This window comes from Chroicocephalus ridibundus, chromosome 9, assembly GCF_963924245.1.
Source record: "Chroicocephalus ridibundus chromosome 9, bChrRid1.1, whole genome shotgun sequence".
Taxonomy (NCBI): Eukaryota; Metazoa; Chordata; class Aves; order Charadriiformes; family Laridae; genus Chroicocephalus; species Chroicocephalus ridibundus.
The window spans coordinates 11000199-11015557 of NC_086292.1; the positions used below are offsets into that span (position 1 = coordinate 11000199).

The 15359-nt window shown below is 42.3% G+C and overlaps 2 protein-coding genes across 2 annotated transcripts; one reads left to right on the plus strand and one right to left on the minus strand.

Annotated features, from left to right (window-relative positions):
- Positions 1–2321: 2321 nt before the first annotated feature.
- Positions 2322–9857, plus strand: MCTS1 (MCTS1 re-initiation and release factor). Its single transcript, XM_063347379.1, has 6 exons — positions 2322–2491; positions 3250–3402; positions 4132–4229; positions 5335–5468; positions 6511–6578; positions 8730–9857. Exons 1-6 carry the CDS (start codon positions 2481–2483, stop codon positions 8809–8811), a joined length of 546 nt encoding a protein of 181 aa, XP_063203449.1. The 5' UTR covers positions 2322–2480; the 3' UTR covers positions 8812–9857.
- A 2036-nt stretch (positions 9858–11893) lies between these two features.
- C1GALT1C1 (C1GALT1 specific chaperone 1) lies at positions 11894–13763 on the minus strand. The gene is made up of 2 exons (XM_063347378.1): positions 13702–13763; positions 11894–13180 (listed from the first exon to the last, which is right to left on the minus strand). Exon 2 carries the CDS (start codon positions 13173–13175, stop codon positions 12219–12221), a length of 957 nt encoding a protein of 318 aa, XP_063203448.1. The 5' UTR covers positions 13176–13180; positions 13702–13763; the 3' UTR covers positions 11894–12218.
- Between the last annotated feature and the right edge of the window lie 1596 nt (positions 13764–15359).

Below are 15359 nucleotides of genomic sequence, written 5' to 3' on the forward strand. Positions count from 1 at the left end.
ATAAGAGATTCTCCAAGGACTTCAGCTGAGAGCTTGCACCTGCCTTCCTGACAGCAGAGCTCCTCGGGGGAAGGCTGCTGGCAGTTCTGTGTTTGATAGAAAAAGATACACTAACTTGTCTTGACAGAAACTGTGGTTCACGGTGATACGATTGTAATTTTACTGAGGTTTTCCTGGAGCGTGGTTTCTGTGTGAGCAACTGGCAGACAGCTCCTGAGGCCTGATACCTAATGCTGCTAGTGATGTGTAGGAAAGTACTTTTTCCAGATAAAAAAAAAATCCAAGCAAAGCTTCAGTCTGTTTTTGACTGGCTTTAGAACAGGGTGTATAGTTCCCAAGCACCAATAAGTTACATTCCAAGTCAGATGTAACAGAAATAAACAGGTTTGCTCAGTAAATAAAACTTATATGGTGATGCTGTCAAGTCCTCCTCTGTTCCCACTGCCATGTTCACTTAAGCCAGATTATGTAAGAGGTGTACAGATGTAAGAGATCTTAAATTTCTACAGATTCTTGATGTGTGAAAACCATTGATTTATAAAAGAGGAGGCATGAGTAAGAATCCCTTCCTGGAGTAGCAGGAGGGTTCTCCTGCCTACGCAGTCCTTCCAGTAGGGAAGAGTCAGTGACTGTGTCCCATCAGTCAGAACATGCAGCTCCTGACCAGTCATGGTCTGGGATACATGGCAGAACGGACGAAAGCAAGGTAAAGTGCTGGGGACCCAGGAGGAAGCCCAGTGCAATGGATTTTGCCCTTTCCCCACTGAAACATATGGGGGGAGATATTCTAAATCTTTTCTATTTAGCATATGATCCCAAGGGGTGGTTTCTGTTGGGGCTGGAGGGGTTGTAAAGCTATTTGCTGGATGTGTTTCTTGCTTTGTCAGTCTTATTCAGGTGCTATGCTTTTAAAATTCTGTTACCTAAATGTGACACTGCAACCAGAACAAATGTCTTCAGCTTTTTGGTGGTGAGGCTGAACAATAATAATGAGAACTGTATTATGAAATTCCAGTCTAGGTGCCTGGAGCCTTCTTCAAAATTCCTTCATACAAGCAAATTTAGATTGGGGAAGCAGTTAGCTGGCCTTGAAGTCTTTGCAGCTACACCAACAAAAAGCATTTGGAAGAGAAGATGGAGATGCTGAGACCAGATTCAAGGTTACCTCAGCCCTGAAGAGAGCCAGTGGTCCAGGTGCTGTAAGGTAGCAGAATAGTGGAAATAAAGAGCTCCCTGTTGATAAAAAGCCATTTTTGAAAATTAGGAACAAATCTTGCTGTTTTAGGCTTGCGTGAAACCAGTGGTTCGGATGGCTTCAGTCAGATGTGCCATATTTATCAGGGATCATTGAGGGTAAAAGTTTACCTTATGTTTCTAACATTTGAGGTGTGAGTATGATGAATTTTTCACTACGTTTTAAAAAAATGTGAGCACACACCTGCAAGGATTGTTTACTTGGCAAAGTATTACTTAATAAAAGTTATTCTGAGGAGCACAAAAAATGTATGGAATAGTTTGTTGGTGTGATAAACTCTTGTTCTCACTTTCGAATCTGGGCATGAGTAATGTCGCTGTGTTTCAGTTAAAACTGAATTCTTGATTATAGCTTAGTATTTTTAGTGATACTGTGAAGTAGGTGGAGGTGGCGTTCATGAGTTAAATGCCTGAATATTTATATAATGCCAGTATATAATGCCAGTTCACTCCATCCTTTTTAAGAGTTACTAGTGTGTTCACAACTCTGTACTTTGCTACTTGAATAAATGATGCCATGTATAAAGGCTTGATTTTACTTTGTATGACTGGTGTAACTCTTCAGTATTAGGTTTTAGTTAGTTGTTACAGTATCAAAGCTAATTAATTTGTTTTGTATGGAAAAAAAAGAACTTGGTAGCTGGCATAAATGATGCCCTGGTCTTTATGTCCTCTCCCTTCTCCCTTCTGCGCCAGTGAATAACTATTATTATTATTCACAATAATATTCAGAATTATATTCACAATTACCGCGGCCATCCCCAAGCAAAACCTAATTGGATTCTAACAATCACTACGTAGCACAATGGCCGCCACCGCAACCCAGCTCTCCCCATAACCGCCGAGACCTTCGCTGGAAGCCGAGTTTCTCCTGCCCGCCATCCGCCGGTCGGGACGCCCGTGCGTCTCCCCTCGACGGGTCGGCGGAGCATGACAGGGCCCCGCCGCCTCTGACCGGACCCGGGGACGGCTGGGCCCGGCGCCGTCCGCATGCGCATGCGCCGAGGCACCGCGCTGCCCGCTGGGAATTGTAGTCGATGGGCCCGTCTCGTCGGGATGAAGAGGCGCGACGTGCCGTAAAGCGCACGGTACTTCCGGCTGGTGCGGAGGTGTGGGCCGGCAGCCTCGTGTGAGGGAGCGCGGAGGCCGTGGGTGCCCGCGCCGCCGCCCGCCGGCCCCACGCCCGGCACCAGGCACTCGCCCGCCCGGCGCCCACTGCTCCCAGGATGTTCAAAAAGTGAGTGGGGCCGGACCCGCTGCCCTCCTGCCAGGCCGGGGCTCGGGAGGCGGCGGGAGGGTGGGGGAAGGAGGGCTGGGGCGGGCCCGGCGCCCCCTCTGCCCTGGGGCTCGGCCCCGCCATCCCGGGCTCAGCGCTGCGCCCACGGGACCGGCACAGCCAGGCCCAGCTTGGGGCAGCGCCGGAGCGGCTGGCTCCGCTGCCTGCCGGGCCCTGCGGCCTCCTCGGGGCGCAGGGATCGCTCTCGGCTTTGACCCTGCGGCGCTGGGCTGGGCTTTTTGGGTGCTTGCCTGTTAAAAGAAAAAAAAAAAGACAAACTAAAAAAGTAATCCGAGTCATTAACCCGTCTGAACTTCGGGGTACTACAAAGCGGAGTTCATACATCTGTGTTAAAGGTGAAGGACTCATACATCTGAACAGGGCTGTAGGTGTTGGTGTTACCAGCAAAGCATACTCTGTGAGTTAGGTGAAATAATGCTGTGTGCAAAGGTGTATCTGTGAGACTGAAAACATGTTTGGTGGATGTGCACAGAGTTTAGGGAGAAATTCTAGTGGAAACTGCCCTGCCTTCCCCCAGCACAGCGTTCCCAGGGGACACATTTAACCTCATGAAATCCTAGATTTGAGAGTTGGACAGATGTGGTACTGCTAAGATGTTACAGAGAATTTATAAACATTTCTGAAGAATGTTGCCCGGGGTATGGCATCTTTGGGGCAGCAAATTGTGCGTTTCTGAAATACTTTCACTCACTTGACAGATTTGATGAAAAGGAGAATGTATCAAACTGCATCCAGCTGAAGACTTCAGTTATTAAAGGTATTAAGAATCAGCTGATTGACCAGTTTCCTGTTATTGAACCATGGCTAAACCAAATCATGCCAAAGAAAGACCCAGTCAAAATAGTAAGATGGTAAGTTTCTCTTTTCTTAACTTTTGCTTCCAAGGTGATAATGTTCCTTCCTTCATATGGTTATTTTGTATGGTAGATGAACCTAGGGTTTTTGGAAAGCATCTCATTTCTGTAGATAACAGTCCATGTTATGGCCAAACCAGAAAGCTTGCATGTGCTCGTCATGCTCTTGAAGACATGCTAGTAGGATGCTTGAGGAAAACAAAAATGCTGCCTAGTACCGAATGTGTGACATATTCAGGGACTCTCCGGGGTTGTTGAAGGGAAGCATTCAACTTTATGGATATGGAAGCTCAAACTTGTTTTGATAGCTTCCAGTAGCAATTTTTTACTATTTTTGGGTTTCCGTATATTACCTGTTTTATTTTCATTTTTATTAAATAGAGAGTAGTAAATTTTTGCTTAGTCCTTCTTCTTGTCCACTCTTTGTATTCCATTTTAAAAAACCCAAAGAAATGCAGCTTGTGAACAGCTGGATGTTTGTCTGTAGATTCTTTTTTTGTTTGTTTTTTTCTTTTTTTTTTTTAATGGGAAGGAAGTGTGCAGGAGGCCAGTGTTGAAGAACAAGGCATTAAACAAAAGATAATATTTTTTGTTTTAAATTTTCTTGCTAATTGACTTTCTTAATTCTCAGATACCAAGATAGACAAGACTCTGTGAAGTGAAATACTTAATTTAAACTATAAAAGGGTTAAGTAGCTATTGGAATAATTTTTTTTAATCTTGCAGTCATGAACATATAGAAATCCTCACTGTGAATGGGGAGCTGCTGTTCTTCAGACAAAGAGAAGGGATTTTTTACCCGACTCTAAGGTTGCTTCACAAATGTAAGTTTCCTGAGGATGGTAGTCATGGGGAGAGATGGGTGAGCGCATGATTCCACAGGACTTTGGTATAACTGTATTAAAAAGAACTTACTACTTCCAAGCACACATACATATATTCCAGAATAGATCTTAACAGTATACTGTCTCAACTGTGATTTATTGCTTTGCTATTTCAGGTGCCCATATGAATTACTTCCCCCACAATTATTTTAATGCTATACGTTAAGCAATCTAAACTTTGATTTCTAAGAGTTAAATTGTGCAAATCTGAAAAAAATCTTTGAGAGAGGTTTCCCTAGGACAGAGATCTAAATTTCATGTTGTTAGTCCCTACCTTTTGTTCTTTCAAGTCTTCCTTTAGACCCTTTTTGTTTCCTTCCAAATACTTCTAGGTTCTTACTAGAAAAATATTCTTTAATCATGAGTTTAATGATGCAGTGCGTGCTTGTCTCCTGTAAGAATTTATGCTGCATGCTTTTTGCTTTTTACAATTTACTCTCTTGCATTATTTTTCTTGCTGTTCTCACTGTTCTGCTTGATAGCGTTACTCTGATTTGGATGAGTGTAGGTGTCCCTAAAAATGTTATTCAGTCAAATCTCAATGTTTGAAATACTTCAAGAAGGTGTGTGCGCTTGAAGGATGTCTTGGAGAGCTGACAGCCACAATGAATTTTGTCCATCTTTGCTTTTTTTGTCCTGTTAAGATTAAGCTGTTTCTTTTTCATGTGAGAAATTGTACGTGTAATTTGAAGGATTTAAGACCCCCTTGGTTTTAAGACCTCTTAGCACATGGGCATGATTGTTGTCATTGGGGGAACTTGTTAAAATTGTTACTCATTACATGGGTATGTAAGTATGCAGGAGGCATAGGCCTAGTGTTGCATTACCCTTTGGTTCTCAGATAAAAGATGTGATCTGGGAGAACAGTCCTTGTGTCCTTTTGGGACAGTCCAGTCCAGCAGGAGCTCTCGTAATTGTTTCTCAAACTTCCTACTCTCGCAGCACACTATATGTGTAATCACCCCATCTAAACTGACTTGATAATGAGTTATTCATGTTGTCATCTTTCCGTGTTAATTGTAATACTGTATCTTTCCCCTCCTAGACCCATTTATTCTACCACATCAGCAGGTTGATAAAGGCGCCATTAAATTTGTACTAAGTGGAGCTAATATAATGTGCCCTGGCCTGACGTCTCCTGGAGCAAAACTTTATCCTGCTGCCGTTGATACTGTTGTTGTATCCTTCTTAAACTGTGAATTACTGCTTGCTGTGAGATGAATGAAATTTCTGTTCTTGTGTTGTCAGCTGATCATAATCTTGAATTACTTTGGAATTTAGCAGCATTTCATGGAATAACTAGTAATCTGAAAAGAGCTGCAGAGGTTCAGGTGTTATTTGGCAAGGTTGAAATTGTTCCTAATTTCTTTTACTTACTGTGATGCTCCAAACCAAATAACTGTTCCTACTGTGCTGTTAGGTGGGGTGCTGTTCCATTAATCTAACTGATAAGTGGAGCTCCTTTGTGATTTTATGCAGAACTGTAAAAATAGATGAAGTGCGGTGTAATATGTCCCTTGCCTTCTTAATCAATCTTGGTATCTTCTTCAGTTATAGAAGAATTTGCTTCTGTTCCTAGGGAATTTGGAAAAATGTTTAGGATCAGCTTTGATGTAGTCGGGACTTGCTCTGTATGTCTAATGAAGTTAGCATTTGTAAAATGAGCAAAGTATGCTAATTCATTCCTCATTATGTTACTGAGAAAGGAGCCCTGAGCAAATACAGCATTAACAATACGAAGCTGTGCTGCGCTTGTTGTTACATGCTATAGGAAAAGATCAGCAGTTAGCATCACATTCTGCTAAGCATTAAAAAGGATATGTCTGATTTCAGTACTTCTGTTTTTTTAGATTTGTGTCTTAATTCTTCTGTACTTTGGAATCTAAAATGACCCCACAAATATGCAGTTTTGTTCCAGAAAGAGTGAGACTATCATCTCCCAGTGTTAGGCGCAAAAGAAGAAATGAAGTGCTGGGAGATCTTTTTCTGTAATTGCTGTTTGAAATTCGTAAATACAAGCTTTATTCTACGTGCTGTGATTCAGTTGTTAAATGCAGTGCATTGCATTGCTTATCTTCAAGAGCTAGAGCTCTAGAATTACAGAAAGGGTAAAAGCTCAACCTGGGATTTTGGAACTTTTTGGAAAGTCATTTCCTCATATTGCTTTTACGTTTCTGAAATCGGTTTTTAAAAAAATGTTTTCCTTAGCAGTAATTTGTAGGCAATAATGGCAGAGGGAAAACAGCATGCATTATGTGTGGGAGTAATGAAGATGTCAGCTGAGGACATGTAAGTGTTTTAAAAATTGAAATAGAACCTGTCCCACGTCATTATTTTTATGTTAATTTGGAATGTAAGCACTACTGTCAAGGTTCCTGCATCACTGTTGCAACATATGTCATTCAGGTACAGAATTTTTTAAAATTTCATTTTGCTGATTAATATTCTGGGAAAGAGGAGGAGGAGGTAGGGAATATCTTCCCTACTTTTTTGTTTACCAAATGGAATAAAAATAGTTCTTTTCATGTGAATATGTATTTTAAGATGCACAACATCAGTACTACTGCTGAATGTTAGTATTTCTTGCTCTCTGATCATACTTTCTCAGAGATCTTGCTGAACAAAGAAATATTTGTATAGAGTACTTACTACCTGGGCTGGGCAAGAGATGTAATTTGGGTTTGAGGTGGTTGAAAACGTTGAAGTGATTTTTGTCTGCAGGGACAGCAGAGACTAAAGTCCTCTTGGTACTTGGTTGACCAGCTGGGCTTTTCCCGTCACCTTCTCATTTTCTTTACCCTTTGTACCCACATGCAGCATTCCTGCCTGATGTGCTTACTAGCTTAGCTGAGCTGCTTGTGAAGTGTAGAGGTCTGTTTTGGGGGATAAACGTCAACTGAAAACTATTTGAGAAGGAAAAGAGACAGAAAATGGAAATGGATGTTAGTTATTCTTAGCATTCAGATGTTGCTAAATTATAAGTAGTTAAACCACTTTGTCATTTTAAGTTCTGTAACGTCTTGCAGCAGGATGTAAGATGCACCCAGCAGGTTTTGGCTGCATTGGTTCCAGCCCTGTCTAGCACTTGTGTGGGTGAGGAAACTGATTTTGATGAGAACAAGTCCCTCTTTCTTGTGGGGATAATTCTCAGCAGGATCATCTTCTATACCGCGTCGCTCTGCAGTCCTAAGTCATAATGGTAACACAAGGGAGAGAGGTGGGAGTGTGTTACAGAGGACAGGAATAGAGTGGGACTGCAGCAACCTGGATTTGCACCTGCTATCGCTGTTGAGGAATTATATTCCTCAGGATTCTTTGTTGTGCCTTCAAAAGACTTCAAGAGTAGGTGGAAAGAATAGCTGCTTTTGTTCCAGTGCTACATCTGGCGGCAGTCTGCTGTGATCACTGCAAACCAAGATTATCTGTATTCCTATCCCTAACTTCAAATTCAGCAGTCTTGCAGCTGAGTATCCTGTTCCCGTGAGAAGCAACATGAACTGGAGAGGAAAATGAAATAATCGTGATCTATGCAGCCTGTTAGCATGCTTTTTTGTGTGATAATGTTTAAAGCAGAAAATTGTGAAATAGTATGGTTTCAGTCACTTGGTGTGATTATGATACACGATGTGTTAACACAATTAACATAGCAGTATTTTCCTTCCCAATTACTTTTGGACAAGTTGTATAAGTAATGGAACATTTAGTATACAGGAAACTATATTCTGCAGGGGAATGAAAGTTGTTCTCCATCCTAGAATGATGAGATTTGCTTGTTCATTGTGAGAAAACTAGATTTTTTTCCATGGAATAATATACTGGAAAAAAGATGAACACAAATCCAATGCAGACACACAAAATAACCATTTTTAAAAGATGACATGATGCAAAAGATATAGAAGGATAGTATGTCTGTAACATGCTGCAAGTCCTTGGCACATAAATTTTGTATTTGTAATTCTTTGAGTGGGTTAGAAGTCTCGCAACTAGCAGTGAAGCAGCTCAGCTGTGTTTGTGTCAGTGGCACACTTGGAACCACAACTTGTCAAATTCCACATTCCAGCCATGTTACACCACCTCCTGTGCTGGGAGGGGGAGAGTCACTTAGAACTGCTGAGCTACTTTGATAGGGAAATGCTAAAACTAAGAAAAGTAGCAGGAATGTTGTCTGAAGAACTGCCTCCAATAAAGTAGTTAAAAATATTGTGGAATGTTGTTGACAAAATGTGGAAGGCAAATATTGTCATCATTCAGCAATGTGGGTACATGCAATAACAAATATTGTTTCTTGTCTACCTGCTGTTGAAGATTATGAGTTTGTGGATGATAGCTTCTCCCCTTCCAGTTGAAAAATGCTGCATTTTCTACTTTAAATATTGTATTTTGTACTGCTCTAATATTTAACCTAGCTAATACTTCTGTACCTTTTTCCTCCTCCTACAGTGAGAAGGTCAACAAAGGGATTGGTATCGAAAATATCCACTATTTAAATGATGGCCTTTGGCATATGAAGACATACAAGTGAAACAAAAGGAACTGTGTTACTCCAAAGGAATGCACTTAGATTAAATGTGGACTGCTTTGTAATTCCTTGTTTTTAATGTGACTGAATGTACAAATTATTTTGTTCTGTGGCTATGCTAAATAAATCAAGTGAATGCGAAAGTACTGTTAGGCTACAATAGTTTTCTAGATTTCTTTTTATTACAGTTCTTTTGTTTTGTCTTAAACCCAAGTCTTCAGTGACTGAAAATATCTGATGGAAAGATCCTGCATGGACTGTGAGTAGACTACTTAAAACGAAAAGGAGGAAAAAGCCAAGAAATGTTTACATTTTTATGCTCTTCTAAAAGAGTAATATAAAGTGTATGTGAAATATAATTAATACGGTTTATAAAACCTCTGAAACATTTCAGATTTTTTTCTTCTGATTAACATCTTGTTAGTCTACCTGTTTCTTGAATGTGGAGAAATCAGGTTTTTTTGACATCTATTTTTTAACTTAATTTATTAACAGCATTAACTTCAGTATTTTACTTAAGGATTTTTTTGCTTTTTAATATGCATTTCTCTGTATAGGATTTATGAACTTAAACTGATAGGTGGACTAGAAATTCTTTTATGCTAGTTCATATCTGAAGACTATATATATATATATATATATGTTCAAATTTCTACCTGTCAACACTGTTTAATATCGCTGTCCTTATAGTGGAGTTTATAGTAATGGTGGGCATACTCCAAATGGAGTGTGTGCCACCTTGGTGCCTGATGCTCTACTCCCTGTTCGCCTTCTTATTTTAGGAGCAGAAACAAAATCACTGTTTAACAGAGCCACGATAGCAAAACACGGTTATCAGTGTAGCCAGAAGCAACTTCTTCAGGTGGAACTCCAAAAGAGATCTCAGCTTGTGCACACTGCCACATGTATGTACATCTGCAGAATGGGTTAAAGAGCACTGTGTATTTCTCTGGATAATCCAACTCTGTTCAGTGACTGCATACCCAAAGCTATGCCTATGGAAAAGAGCCTGTGCCATGGAATCATTTAATAAACTAAGGAAACTTTAAGGTCTACCACTCATAACTCTGTCTCTGGAAGCATTTATTAATATTTCAAGTCTCTGTTCTAACACTTGTATTTTATAATGGCAGAACATAATTTTGTATGCAAGTGCCTTGCCTCAGCGCTGTTCTGCACGCTTGGTTTCACCACTCTGGGACCTTTACAGAAGATAGTGGCAGGGGTGTTCTCCATCCGATTCTAAAGTCAAATTAAACCATGGGAGATGGAATGTGTTACCTAATATGTGCTAATTTTAAATTTCTCCCCTAAAATTATTTACAGGATTACACTTTTGAAAATGATGGGGTAAATCTGAAACTATTAGTGTAGGAAGACAAAAATTAAGGTGATTGCAACACTGCTGTAATTTCTATTATTAAAAGTTTGGTCAAACCGAAGATTTTTATGCATCTTAAAGACTACTGTAAATGTACTTATTTCTTGTTAGCGCTATGGGGAATGAGTTTGTGCTTCAGTGGTTCTTTTTTGCATAAAAGGAGCTGATCTTGAGTTCTGTGGCTTGCTTTTTCCTCTTCCATCTTGTTTCTTCCTGTTGTGTTACAGTACCTTTCAAATCTGTGATAAATGAGATTTATTCTGGTTTGAATTGTTAACTCCTGTTCTTTTTCCTTGACTTGCCCTATGACTGTGGTGGTTGCAGTGGGGTCAGAACTGTCTTTAATATCAGAACCACCACTGAAATCAAAATTTTTACTTTCTTTGTCTGGCTTTGTCAGAGTATCGCCAACTGCAGATGCACTCTTTTAAAAATGATTCTATAAGAAGATACAAGTTAAATCATGCTTAAATTAATTTGTATACCAAGTTAGCAAAAAGTTGTCAAAAATGCCAGCTTCAGTTTTATCTTGAGGTTTGGGCAGTGATCACATACCTGTTTGTCTTGCTGTCAGCTGAGCTCTGACAGGGAAGAAGAGAATATCCAAAAGGCAAGACTGTGGTAGTTCGCCTGGGGGTCTGCGCAGTTGTCTTACCATTCTTGTGAAAAATGAAGACTCTGATGCTTAAAAGAAAAAAAGATGTGGATATTCTCAGCAGCTCTGAAGCAGCTGTTTCACTTCCCCATCTGCCCCCTTGCAGTTCAGGATAGGATGAGATACTACAAATGGTCTGTTAAAGAAAAGTGAGATACCATACTAAGTTCTCATGTCTCTCATGGATATTTTAGTACCAACAAAGCCTGTGATAGTCCTTGATGTAGGAGGTAGATGTAGTACCTTCCTTAAGTCTTGAAGCATCCAGGTCAGTGAATTCTAAATGGAGTAAATGAAGTGCTGTTTATTCCCACTTTGGTGAGTTGTATAAAACTGATTTCAAAGGCATTGTAAAAAAACAAACAACAACAACAAAAACCCCAACAAAACCCCCCAACAAATCCAAACTCCCCACCTCCCAGTACCGGGGAGTTCTGCATATTGCTTTGTTGTATAGGTAACTTTTTGCATAATATTCAAAGAAAGGTTGTGAGTGCAAGTAAGTGCTGTTCCTTCTGCATCTTGGTGTTAAAAATGCCTGTAAATATATTTACACTACACTTGTACTGACAATTAACTAACTTCCTTGTAAATACTATTAGCACCAGTAACATGAGTGAAAATAATACAGAGCCTTTGTTCTGATACATTTATATATGAAGTGAAATTTTAAACTAGCAATTAGTCTTGTGCTAAAAGGCTACCTGACCATGTTAGTACTTACTCAAATATAGTTATCTCTTTCTTTTGTCTGCTTAAAACCAGCAGTCTAAAGGTCACTGAATATTATTCTGCTGCAACTTCCTAACAGATCACCTTTGTCAGTTCACTTCCTGCTAATTCCTTACTGGGTTAGGAGGCTGTACATAAAGCAACAGGTGCTGCATGAACAGCATAACTATTGTGTAGTCTAGTGTAAAGGAGATGATAGCTTAAAGTTAGGCTTTGAGATGAATCTGTAGTCAGTTTTATTGGTACATTTTAGAAAGTTATAAAGACATTCTAGAAATGCCTGGAAGAATTGAAAGAATCAAAATCTTGCAAAAATATATTTTTTAACAGTAGACTAAAGTTCATTTGAGTTTTCATTAATAAATATTTACATGTACAAACCCCCCATATAAACTTAGTTTCCTTTTATCATAAACATTAACAACTTCTTTAACATTTCATTCCAGCACCGTCAAAAGCATTTCTGTATAAAAGATTTAGAAAAAAGTTCTCCTTCCACTTTTAAAATTAAGAGTTTTACCAAACCTTAATGTGCAAAAAAAAAAAAAAATTGTACACCAGTACCACCAGATACAAAAATCGAATGTGCCAGTACAAATGCCAGTCATGACTCTGTGGTTCCAGGTCTCCCCTGAAGAGACCTCAGTCATTGTCTGAGCCTTCAGGCGGGAGGAAGACAAGTGCATCATTGTAGGTGTGGCCGTAGGGTCTCAGCCTGTAAACACCATACATCATCACATGCATGTGGTTGGGGGCCAGTCCACTGAATGTGATGGCCATGTCGGAGCAGCAGCCGTCCACCACCTGCTGAGGGTGAGTAGACATTGCTTCCTTAATGAGAGCACCGACTGATTTAGTGTTAAAGACATCTTTTCCTTCTGAATCCTCTGCATTTTCGGCAAACACTCCAGTATACTTCAGGCAGATGGCTAGCTGTTTATCCTCAGGAAGTTTCCAAATCATACCTCCCTGCTCTGGACACTTGTCAGAGTCTTCAAGAACACGGGAGAGTCGTCTTAGTGATTCAATGCTTAAGACGATTCCTCCCGCACCATGAACATACTCCAGGTCACCAGATTTCACAGTGTGGCCTATATAAAAAGGCTGTGAGGCGTCTTTTTTCAGTAAGAAATACTTGAGATTTTCAATAATAGCAAACGTTGTTGGATATGCAAGGAAGAACCAGCTGAATTCATCTTTATAGCGTTCATATGTTATCTTGTAAGCTTTTCTCATCATCGCCCACATATCATTTGTGTTGAGGGCGACAGAATCAAACACTTTGACATTTTCAGAGCTGTAGAATTCTACCTTGTCACAGTGCTTGCTCCATGTCTCTCTCACTGCAGCCCAGTGCCCCAGATCTTTTGGTTTCACAAGAATGATACAATAAACACGGATACTTTTACTGAGCTCCATGCGTTCACCTTCCGAAAGGTTTAAGACATCTTCTTTGTTGGGAGCCTGGATGTGATGGTGCTCGTGGTGATGCGCTTTAGTCCCGTGTCCCAGCTTAATGTGCCCAAGGAGCGTCACCAACATGCAGAAAGCTCCCCCCAGCACCACACCCTTCACAAAGGAGCTGCTCTCAGAAATCATTTTTGCTGGAAAGGAGACACACTGTAAGAACTTACAGGAATAGGTATTGCAGATTCCGTATAGTTTTCATACATTCTTCAATTTCTAAGTCCAGCTGCATTTTCCTTACTCACATACCGGGATAACGCCGCTGGAAGAGCGGTGGCACAAGGAACATTCCCAGTCTCGGCTCCCGTTACGCTAAGGGTATGACAAGCCCCGCGGGAGGGCTCTTGCACCCCGGACCTGCTCCACGGCCCCGGCCACGCCGCAGCGAGACGCGGCGGTACCTGCCCGTGCGCGGCGGCCCTTCCCTGGGGGAGCCCTCACGGAGGCAGAACCCCAGCGGCGCCGCTCCCCGCCGCGCTGCGGGACCCTGCCCGCGACCCGCGCTGAGGCGGCCCGGCCCGCCTGCCGCCGTACCCCGAGACACCCGTAGCGCCGGGGGAGCCTTAACAACCGCAAGAGCCGGTGCCGTGACCCGAAGCACGGCGGGGCCCCCTCCCGCCTCCCCTTGCCCCTCTGACAGGACCCGCCCGCCGCTTACCGGTGCCACCCGCGCCAGGACAGCCACCCACCGCCCCGGAAGCGCGCCGCCCCACACCTTCCTTTTCCCCGCCGGAAGCGGCGCGCGGGGCTCTTCTAGGCGCCGTCCGCTCGCGGTGCGAAGGCGCCACCTGTCGGCTTGGATGATGTTTTGCGGGCGCGTGTCCCCTCAGGGCGGGGCAGGGCGGGGCGGGGCGGGAGGGGCGAGGAGCCTCGGCGCCCGGGCGGCCCGTAGAAGGGGGACCGTGTGCCGCTGGTTTGCCTCCAGACGGTGGGCTGTCTCGGTGGGCGGCGTGGTAGGGCGGTCCAGCCATCTTGCGGGGAAGGGCCGCCGGCAGCTTCTCTCCGTCGCAGGCCGCGGGCCGAGCGGGAGCCGCGGCGGGGCCCTCACAGCCGGAGCTGCGGGGAAAAGCGCGGGCGGCCGCGGCGGGGGAGGCTCAGCCTCGCTGCCCTCACTGGCGTCTGGTTTACCGTGTTCATCCGAACCTCTTTGTGAACTTATTTATATGACTGATGGGGAAAGCAGTTTAAGTTGCTAGCACAAACTTTCTGCTTTTAAATTAGAGGGTTTAAATTAGAGGGATTAAATTAGAGATAAAATTAAATTTTTATCAGGGACTGTAGTGATAGGACAAGGGGTAATGGTTTTAAACTCAAAGAGGGTAGATTTAGATTAGATATTAGGAAGATATTTTTCACTATGAGAGTGGTGAGATGCTGGCCCAGGTTGCCCAGCGAAGCTGTGGCTGCCCCATCCCTGGAGGTGTTCAAGGCCAGGCTGGATGGGGCTTTGAGCAGCCTGGTCTGGTGGGAGGTGTCCCTGCCCAGGGCAGGGGGGTGGAACTAGATGATCTTTAAGGTCCCTTCCAACCCAAACCATTCTATGATTCTATGAATGGGGACAGGATGGTGAAGCAAAGGCAGAACCAGCCTTAAGCCATGTCCAGGATCCAATAGTCTGGCACTGATTTGATATATTGCCCTAATTTTCCAAACCAGTACATTTATTTGTTTGTTTTCCTTTGCCCAGGTATAGACACAACACACACGCAAGATTAGTTAATATTTAAAAAGTAAAGCCCAAATATTTTTCTACTAACATAACTTTTTCTTTCCTTTAGTGATAATTATTCCTGAGCTTCAGATTGAAAGAGAGGTGTCAGAATCAGTCTCTACACATCATTTCTCAAGAACTTAGAATTGACATCTGATTTGAAGCAGCATCACTGAACAATAGTTTGCTTCCTTTTTCCACCAGCCTCTTGGAGACAAAGAAAAAAAAAAGGTTTTACAAGCTTTATCTCTTTATTAGCTGATTGTAGTGTACCCTTAGGCCAACATAGTGATTAGGATAAAGTTCTATATAGGTTTCCCTATATCGTAAGGTATGCCCTGGTTGTCTGAACTTAGTGGGTTTTGTTTAAGTCAATTTACAGCTGAGCTGCTCTGGGTTCTCTGGCATCTGGCCGGGTTCCCCAGATACCTCAGTTATTCAGGTAAGGTTTTTTCTTTTTTCTCAAGGCTCTTGGCTGTACTGTAGACATCAAAGCTTAATGGTGTTATTTTTAGCAAAAAGATCTGTAAGAACATCAATTGCTGGACTCTTCTGGGCCTGGGGAACCATTGCCTGTGGTTCAGGTAAAAATGTTACAAAATGGT

What these genes read in the sequence shown, in the direction of transcription:
- MCTS1 (XM_063347379.1), top strand. An exon ending in TCTAAGGTTGCTTCACAAAT is followed by an intron (nt 4,230 to 5,334) that starts GTAAGTTTCCTG and finishes TTCCCCTCCTAG; the next exon opens with ACCCATTTATTCTACCACAT. An exon ending in AAGATGTCAGCTGAGGACAT is followed by an intron (nt 6,579 to 8,729) that starts GTAAGTGTTTTA and finishes CTCCTCCTACAG; the next exon opens with TGAGAAGGTCAACAAAGGGA.
- C1GALT1C1 (XM_063347378.1), bottom strand. Translation starts at nt 13,175, where the DNA reads ATGATTTCTGAGAGCAGCTCCTTTGTGAAGGGTGTGGTGCTGGGGGGA.